Source organism: Orycteropus afer, unplaced genomic scaffold, assembly GCF_000298275.1.
Source record: "Orycteropus afer afer isolate SDZICR_OR568_19922 unplaced genomic scaffold, OryAfe1.0 scaffold00255, whole genome shotgun sequence".
Taxonomy (NCBI): domain Eukaryota; kingdom Metazoa; phylum Chordata; class Mammalia; order Tubulidentata; family Orycteropodidae; genus Orycteropus; species Orycteropus afer.
Genome location: NW_006921842.1, coordinates 4,167,589 through 4,177,245, shown reverse-complemented (window position 1 = coordinate 4,177,245; position 9,657 = coordinate 4,167,589). Strand labels below are relative to the sequence as shown.

General features: G+C 42.8%; 2 protein-coding genes across 2 annotated transcripts in view; both read left to right on the top strand.

Annotated features, from left to right (window-relative positions):
- LOC103204632 overlaps window positions 1-9,657 on the top strand; it is a 190,677-nt gene that overhangs the window by 106,798 nt on the left and 74,222 nt on the right. The window contains exon 2 of the mRNA XM_007949845.1: window positions 8,546-8,582. Coding sequence (XP_007948036.1) covers window positions 8,546-8,582 — 37 coding nt within the window. The remainder of the gene's footprint in view (window positions 1-8,545; window positions 8,583-9,657) is intronic.
- H1-6 (H1.6 linker histone, cluster member) lies at window positions 8,696-9,325 on the top strand. The gene has a single exon (XM_007949838.1). The coding sequence runs from the start codon at window positions 8,696-8,698 to the stop codon at window positions 9,323-9,325; it is 630 nt and encodes a 209-aa protein (XP_007948029.1).

The window sequence follows — 9,657 nt, the reverse complement described above, 5'->3', positions numbered from 1 at the left end:
CTTCCTTGTAGGCATATGGATATTATCCTATCACTGACAGCATTGTACTTCAGGACAGATCTTGAGACATCCTTTGTGATGATGAATGCCACACCATTCCTCTTTAAACTGTCGTTCCCAGCATAGTAGATCATATGTTTATCTGATTCAAAGTGGCCAAAACCAGTCCATTTCAGCTCACTAATGCTGAGGATATCAATCTTTATGCATTCCATTTCATTTTTGACAACTTCCAGTTGTCCTCTTGGGTAGAGGCTGGTCAGAAAGACCACCTGTGATATCAACCTAGTTATACCAGCCAACCTCAAAGGAGAGGAGTTTGAGGTTGAGTTCAACTGTGTGGAGCAAGGATTCAATGAATCATATATATGTAAATGAGACCTCCAAGTGAAGCTGTGGATGCTGAAGCTCCCTAGACTTCCTAGTTGGTGAAGGACATTGGTTCTTGGAGGGTGCACATCCTTTGGGACATGGAGGCTTCATGTTGGGAAGCTTCCCAGACCTCATGTTATGCATCTCTTTATTTATTTCCTTTTTTATTCTAAGAGAACTATATCATAAGCATAGGACTTTCTTGACCTCTGTGAGTTGTTTTGGCAAATTATCAAACTCATGAGAGTAATGGGAGCCAGTGAGAAATGAGGGAGCTTGGGGACCCTTGAGCTTATAGCTGTCATCTGAAAGGGTAGGACTAACTTCTGCATTTGGAGCCATTAAGTCAGAAGTGAGGATGACATGGGGACCTCCAAGCTTGTGACTGGTGTCTGAAGTCTTGGACATCTTTGGACCTCAGAGATCTCTTTTGGAGCCTCAACATCAGGCTCGCAGATAGGAAGAAAGAAGGCTTTGTGAGGGAGATTTCCCTGGGCCAGGCCTGGAAGTGGCACATGTCACTTTTGCACATACTTTTGCCCAGAACTCGGTTTCCGCCCCACCTACCTGCAAGGGAGACAGGAATGCAGACTACTTGGCTGTATGCCCAGGCTGAAGAAGAAACAAGGTTTGGAGAACAGAGAGCAAGCTGACTCTCAGTCATCGTGGTTTGGACTTCCTCCATCCTTCTTTACTTTTCACTCTCTGTCCCTCTCAAGGGATTCCAGAATGGTTTCTTGTTGGCCAGTGACAACATCTAACACAGAGGCCAGTGAGAGGGTACAGAATCCTGGGGTGATCTAGGAAGGAGATCTTGCTACCCTGAGAGACCATCCCCATGGCTTTTGTTCCTCGAGTTTCTAAGGAGTCATCTTTAGTGACTGTCTCCTTGGAAGAGGGCACAATTGCTACCCTCCTGGAAAGACAGGCAATGAACAATAGACAATAAGTAATTATATAGAATTTGAGAGAAGGATAAATGCAATGGAAAAGGAAAAAGGTAGAACAGGGAAAGAGCATCAGGAGTGGCAGTAGATGTAATAGTCATAGTAATATCAATCCTGATGCTTAATGTAATAATAGTAATGAATGTCAGTGTAGCACTTTGTAGAAGCCAGGCACTCACTGTTCTAAGTGATTTACTATATTAATTAATCCCCAGACTATAAAATGTTAGTTGGAAAGCACATATAAAGCCTTTGGGGGATGAACCAGTAATGAAGAAGATAGGAGAAACCAAAGCCTTATTGGTTCTACCTTTGAACTATTCTGAGTACCTATCCCTCCTCTGATGCCATCAACACTGCCCTCATTCTGCGTTGAGCTTTAAGGGTAGGTGTGAGTGTGAGCACGTGGAGGGGAAGTTGTGGCTCTTTCAGCACAGGGTTTAAGACAATATGTGTCACTTCCAGTTAAGACTATTACGTTTGAAGAAACAATGACTTTTTTTTTTTTTTTTTTTTAATGCACTATTGGATGGTTAGCAGTCTTGCATCAAGTTACTTGCCATGGTCAATGGTTTGTGGCCAAAGAGGAAACTACCTGCCCCACAGCCACCACCCCACCACCACCACGAGGCACTGCTCCTAGGTAGGTCTTTCTTAAAGCTTACTTAAATGTGAACTTTCTTAGTACCAGATGAAAGACAACTCAGTTTAAAGACTATCTCTCTCTTTTTTTTTTTTTGGCATGAGTATGCACAAAACATGTAACGAAAGCCTCTTTGTCAAGTGAAGTGTGGTGTGGCTGTTAAATTTGTCAAGCCTGGGACTCATGTATGAACCCACAGGTAAGTGTGTGTACACTTGTCACAGAAACATATTTCTCCCTGCCAGCCTCACAGATATTAAAGGAGATTCTCTAATAATCTGACCCTGCACTGGGTTTATGAGCTCTGGTGGCACAGTGCCTAAGGCATTTGACTGCCAACCAGAAGGTTGGCGGTTCAAATCTACCAGCTGTTCAGCAGAAGGAAGATAGGGCAATTTACTCCCATAAAGATTTACTGCATTGGAAACCCAAAGGGGTTGCTATGAGTTGGAATCGACTAAATGGCAGTGAGTTTGTTTGTTTTTTTGGTTTGCACTGTGTTGGGAACACACTCATGGAGAGCATGAAATGAGCTTTGCCTTTGTTTTCTTGTCGACATGAGGAAGCAAAGAACTTTAAAAAAAAAAAACACTCCAAATGCCCCAAAAGATGACACATTTATGTGGGTGAAATGTTTTATTAGACTTGTTTAAGAAGAAGGTGAGAGGGATGGGGGCTTCTGCCAGCAGCTTAGATGTATGTCACCTGATTGAGAAGGAGGATTCTGGAAACTGTTAGGGTTGCCGTATATGGGAATAATGAGCACGAAGTGTTCAACTTGTTCATCATGCTAGCACCTTCCTCATCCCTCATGGGCAGCTCGCCTGGCTCATGGCCAAGCCAATGCATCCTGCCTTAGACAATCCACACCACCTGGCATTTGCCACTGTCTCCCATGTGAAAATCCTTAACTCCACTTCCTTACATTACAAATTCTTATTCATCCATCAAAACTTTGCTCAAATGTAACTTCATCTGGGAATCTGTCACCTCCAGGACACTGACTAGCTCATGTTCATCCCTTACATAAGAGTACACCTAGGCTCTTGTGCTAGAAAGTATGGGTTTACTGTAGAGCATCACCATCCAACAGCTGTGTCACCTGGGAAAGTCAGCCTCTTTATGCCTTAATTTTGTCATCTACAAAACAGGGAGAATGAAGGTAGTTATGCTGTATAAAGATTTTGGATGATTAAGTGCATTGCTATCAATAAAGTACTTAGAACAGTGCCTCACACAGAGCAAACTTTCAGTGAAGGTTGTTGTTATTGTTGTTGTTTGCCGTCGAGTCGGCCCCGACTCATAGCGACCCCTCCTTGGGTTTCCGAGGCAGTATCACTACGGAAGTAGGATTGCCCAACCTTCCTTCCGAGGAGTGGCTGGTGGGTTTGAACCGCCTGCCTTCTGGTTAGCAGTCAAGTGCCTTAGCCACTATGCTACCAGAGCTCAGTGAAGGTTAGCCATCATCATTATCATTGTTCTCAGGGTCAAGTACAATATCAGGGGTATGATGAATTATAGCAATGAATCAATCTTTTGCAAACACACTTTAGGCATATCTTTTCTACCATTGGTCATCTCACCAATAAAAATGATACTTAGAAGAAGATAAATAGAAGTACTTTTTATCAGGAAGGATTAATAAGTAAGCATCTGGCCAAAACATTTACTTTTTTTCCCCCCAGTATTTTAAAATATCACCTGTTCATTGCAGAAATTGTAAAACAAAAAGTATATAAAGAAAATTAAAATCATCCCTAGTATCTCCTATTGTTTCTGTATTATGTGATATATATATGTGTATGAATACATATGATACAAATTTATATATATATATGATTTTCTAGGTAACTAAATATGCCTACAAATATTTTTTCATAGATGTATAATATTTAATTTTTGGATATCTCATTACTTATGTGCAAAAACGACAAGGAGGCCACATGTTCTGACCTCCTCTAATCCCACAAGGGGAAGACAGGATTACCAGCAGTAACCCAAGGCCTATTCCTGCCAGGCCAGACATGTTGCCTTCCTCCAGCCCTTTCACCAACCGTTCCTCCCAAGGCACCCACCACCTCTCTCCTGGGTTCGATAATTCACTGCAGTGGCCACACAGAACTCACAGATTATGGGGTTTATTAGGGAAGCACCAGGCTACAACTCAAGTCCAGGAAGAACGCTCAGTCTCTCTCCCAGCCCACCATCCCTCAGCCAACAGTCTCTCACAGTCTCTTTTCCAGCAGTGCTGGTCCCTCGGTGTCTCACTCAGTGATGCGTGTCTCTTGCGGCTCTTTCCCAGCAGCACGTGTCTCTTTCAGGGGTGCGTGTCTCTTTCGGCAGCACGTCTTCCTCCACCAGCAGTCAGAGAGAGTTCTGCCTCCAAGAGGCCTCCTTTTGAGCCCGGAAGGGTGGTCAAACTAGCCAATCACAGCATCAGAACTCTAAGCATGTGAGAGAGAGTGGGAACCTCCCAGAACATTGTATTGTGCCACGCCCAACAGAAATAACCCAAGGTGGGCGACTTTAAAATCAGGATCTCCTCAGTTGCTAATAGCAATTCCCACCTTGGAGTTTACAAAGACTTATGGGTAGAAAAGCCACACTAAGTAATTTACTACACTGCATTATGTAATTAGTTCTCTGTTATTGGATGTTTGAGTTGAATCCCATTTTTATGCTTATAGATCATACAGATCACACATCTTTGCACCTAAATTTTTGTTAAATACTTGTTCGTTTTTGGGTTAGAGTTCTAAAAATAGAAATCTAGACAAAATCTAGATCAAAGGGTAAAAACTTTTATGTTGCCCAACATGTAAATCTAGAAGAACCATACCAATTAATACAAAAAAAGGAAAACCAAAAAAAACCCAAACTCACTGTCATTGAGTGGGATCCGACTCATAGCGACCCCTCCTTGGGTTTCCGAGGCGGTATCACTATGGAAGTAGATTGCCCAACCTTTCTTCCGAGGAGTGGCTGGTGGGTTTGAAACACCAGCCTTCTGGTTAGCAGTCAAAATGCCTTAAGCACTATGCCACCAGAGCTCCCTACCAATTAATAATCCCAACATAATGTGGAAACTTCTGTTTTACTGCACTCATACTTACACTGAAAGTTTTTTTTTTTTTTTTTAAAGAAGGCATTGTCAACCTCATAGGCCAAAACAAACTTTTTTTTTTCTTCTTCTCATTTTAAGTTGTATTTCCTTCATTATTAGTGACGGTCAAATTTTTGTCATGATTTTATTAGCCATGGCCCAATAAGAAAAAAAGTGTGCTGCAAAACAATGGACATAATTGGAATCAAGGTACTATTTAAAGAACAACAAGTAGGATCTCAGGTTAAAGTGTAACATATTTATCAGCTGCTGAAGTGCAGTGAATTGCTTAATATAGCCCTTCTACTTGACTGCTAACCAGAAGGCTGATGGTTCAAACCCACCAGTCACTCCTCGGAAGGAAGGTTGAACAATCTACTTCCGTGGTGGTACCTCCTAGTAAACCCAAGGAGGGGTCGCCATGAGTTGCATCCAACTTGATGGCAATGCGTTTGGTTTGGTTTTTGGTATTTGCAAACTCTGGGGTCATAGTGGGTAAGGCTGCTACTATAAGATTGGCAGTTCAAACTCACCAGCTGCTCTGTGGGAGGAAGATAAGGCAAACTACTTCTCTAAAGATTGACAGCCTTGGAAACCCAATAGGGGTCACTAGGAGTCGGAATCGACTCAAGGACAGTGGCTTTGATTTTTTTATTTGCCACCTACATATTTATCCCTAAAGAATATATTGTTTGTTTTTTCCTTGTTTTTGGACCTCATGTGAATGAAATACTACTCTCCAGGTTCCTTTTGGCACAGTGATTAACAGCATAGGTTCTAGAGAGAGTCTGTCTGATTCCAATCCCAAAGCTGCCATATACATGGGTAAAGAATTTTTATTTTTTAAAATTGTCTTTGTGATTGCTTTCATTGCTTTACTCTTTAGGAGTTAGAGATGCAGAAGTTTACCTAAATAAATGCTTACCAGTTTACCTAAAGTCAATTCTAACTCAAGGGAATATGTATCTGAATAAAATTTTTCTCCACAGGATTTTCAATGGCTAATTTTTCTGAAGTAAATTGCCAGGCCTTTCTTCCACTACTCAGTAGTCTTGACCCTACGTGTTAGACTGGGTTCTCTAGAGAAACAAAACCAGTAAAGCTTAGAGAGAGAGAAAAAAAGAGAAATTTATCTTAAGAAAATGGCTCACACACTTAGAGAAGCTGGCAAGTCCAAAGTTCTTGGATCAAATGTCAAGCTGGAGGCTTTTCCTGACTCTCACAGCTGCAGGGGCTGAGGAGCTCAAGGTTGGCAGGCAGTATACTGGCTGTTGACTCCAACGGATGATGAATCCAAGATCTCCAGGCCGAAGGTGGATTGTTCCCTCACAGACAGTTACAGAAGCACAACAGAATCCCAATCCACAGAAGAGTGTCTCTTTTCCTAGGATGTCCATAAATATACTGGAAGCAGGCCACACCCCTAGGGAAACTCCCTTTCAATGGACTGGCTGCTCAAAACATATACATCTGGTCCCATCATGAGAATAACCACATCACAACTGCTTAAACCACACAGAATTGTGGTCCAGCCAAGTTGACACACAGCTCCAACTATCACACCCTACAACTTTCAATTGTCTGCTGAGCACATTAATGGTTTGCACCACCCAGGGACTCCCAAAGGCATATGTCTGTCAAGCTGCAAATACAAAGATCAGATTACTCCTAGGAGAGATCCCTATGCCACTCATATTTAATGACACAAGTCCTCAGAGACCATCAAGGGTCAGAGAAACCAAGCAAATTCAAAACAAAGGGTTTTTGGTAAGACACATGTTAAGGTAAAAGATTTTTCAAAGTGAGGGTCACAATCCATTGATGATGGATCATGAAATCAATTTCATGGTTTGGAACTACAAAACCAAACTCACTGCCATAGAGTAGATTCCGACTCATAGCAACCCCCAATGGGTTTCCAAGGCAGGAAATCTTTATGGAAGTAGATTGATCCATCTTCCTTCCACAGAGTGGCTGATGGGTTTGAACAACCAACCTTCTGGTTAGCAGTCAAATGCCTTAGGCACTGCACCACCAGACAACATTTTTAAAAATGAAACGTTGCAAAACGGAATATATCAAAGTACAGGCATTAGGGTAGTATTATTTGCTGAATTGTTTCAGATGTATCTGTGTATATGTGAATGTGTGTGAGTGTGTGCGTGCGTGAGAGAGAGAGAGAGAGAGAGAGAGAGAGAGAGAGAGAGAGACTTTTCTACTTCAGCTTACTCACATAACAAGTTTGAAAGCCAGAAATCTCATCCTTTGGCTTTTGCTTCAGAAATATTTCAGATGCAGACTCTCTACTTTTCCACATTCCGTAGATGAAGCCCTTGCCATCAGTGATTAGTGCATCAGATTTCCCACCTCTGACACAGGGCTGTCTTTAATAATGATCATTTCTACAAAAAAAATGTAAAGATAAAACAATCATCACAAGTATAACACAACAAACTGTCTCTTTCCTTAAAAATCCCTGGTGACTTTTAGGCCTGCAAAATAACCAAGGAACTTCTCACCCAGACATGTGGAGATCTTCACAAAAAGGTATGCGGATTTCTTCTGCTGAGGTTGGGCTCTGGCCACATTGCACTGCTCCCTCAGCATCCTCCTAAAAAGCCTGGTTTTTATTAGCAAACTTTTGTTTCCAGATCCCCCACAAAGGCCAGACCAAGGAGGAATGCAGTGAAGCATCCTGGACACAGTTCCAAAAGCCTTTTCCCCACAGCTCTGGCACCACAGTCTTGTTGGAGTTGTACCTCTGTGGTTCCACCGGGCTCTTCAGGATGGGATTCCTGCCTGACATTGTATGGCTGGGGAGGGTGATTGTATATGTTTATCAGTCAGGAGAGAGGGGAAAAAATTGAAGTAATGAAACCAGAAGCAAAACTTAGACTAGGGCACCATCCATGAAAACATTGTGATTTGGGCCAATCAGGTATTCCTGTGATTTACCCTGTCCGTGTGGGTCTTTGAAACTACAAGGTCTGGGAAAGAACTTTAACCAAAGGAAACCATGTGCCCTGTGTATTATGGTTTTATAGATTGTGTTTGCCCAAATATGTTCATACACTGAAGTTTTTAGGCAGTTCTACAAACATCTAATTTTGCAGGGAGATATCTAAGAGATTTGTGTTACTTCCCTCACACACATAAATAAATTAAAATAAAAATCAGGGTCCAAGTAAAGTATTTTCTCCACTAAGTGGAAGCCAACCATTTGAAAGACCACTTGGAAGAGATGAGATAAATCTCCTGCTAAAAATCACTTTTGATTTTACAAGGAAAAGAGGAAGCTTTGCTTTCCCCCCTTGGATTTTGCTGAAAATCGAAGGTTTTACCGAAGGTTTGACATAAAGGGCTAACTTTCATTAAAAAATGGTAAGGCGTGTGAAATACGAGTGTCCAAGGATCATTCATCAGTGGAACTTGGGCAATTAGGTGCCAAGGAGTTTTGTGGGATCCAACTTTTGAGGGCAGAACAAACACAAACGCTCCTCCTCCTAAGGGCGGGGCGGTGACTTCGCAATGCACCAATCACAGCGAACCCCGCCTTATATAAGGCCTCGAAGCCCACCTCATTTCTCGTTTCTCACTTGTTATTACATCTGATGTGTTTTTCTATTTGCTATGTCTGAGACGGCGCCGGCAGTCCCAACTGATCCTGGACCATCCCGTATGGAGAAACCTCCAGCCAAGAAAAGAGGAAAAAAGCCCGTTGGCCTGGCAGGTGCAAACCGCAAGGGCCCGAGGCCCTCTGTATCCAAGCTGATCACTGAGGCGTTGTCAGTGTCGCAAGGGCGAGCAGGCATGTCTCTGGCGGCACTCAAGAAGGCCCTGGCGGCGGCCGGCTACAACGTAGAGAGAAACAACAGCCGAATCAAGTTGGGCCTCAAGAGCTTGGTGAACAAAGGGATTCTGGTGCAGACCAGGGGTACTGGCGCCTCGGGCTCCTTCAAGCTCAGCAAGAAAGTTGTTCCACAGCCCACCAAGAGCAAAATCAAAAAGTCTGGCTTTGGGAAGGCCAAAAAACGGGGCTTGTCCAGGGATTCAAAGTCAACAAAGAGTGCCAAGACCAAGAGAGCCAAGAAGCCAAGGACAGCAGGAGCTAAGAAAGTTGCCAGGAGAGAGAGGAAGGGTAAGAGTGGCAAGGCCAAACAGCGGAAGAACCCAGCAAAGGCCAGAACAGGGAAGCTTAAGGCTGGGAAGCGGAAAGTAAATCAGGAAATAAACCCTAGGAAGGGTGCATTGAAGAAGTGAGAAACTCAGCCTAGTTTTCAAAGAACCCAAAGGCTCTTTTCAGAGCCACCCCAAACATTTCTAAAATGACGTGACACTGGATATTTCTACGAATTTCTGGAATGAAATGGGGTTTATAGGTCAGCATGTTAGGTCTACTAACAAGCAAATGTAGTATCATTTTGGATAAAATATAAAAGTACTTGTAGACAGCTACATACATATGTGTACATATATGTATACATACATATGTTGTTGTTTTTTGCCGTCGAGTCGGCCCCGACTCATAGCGACCCCTCCTTGGGTTTCCGAGGCAGTATCACTACGGAAGTAGGATTGCCCAACCTTCCTTC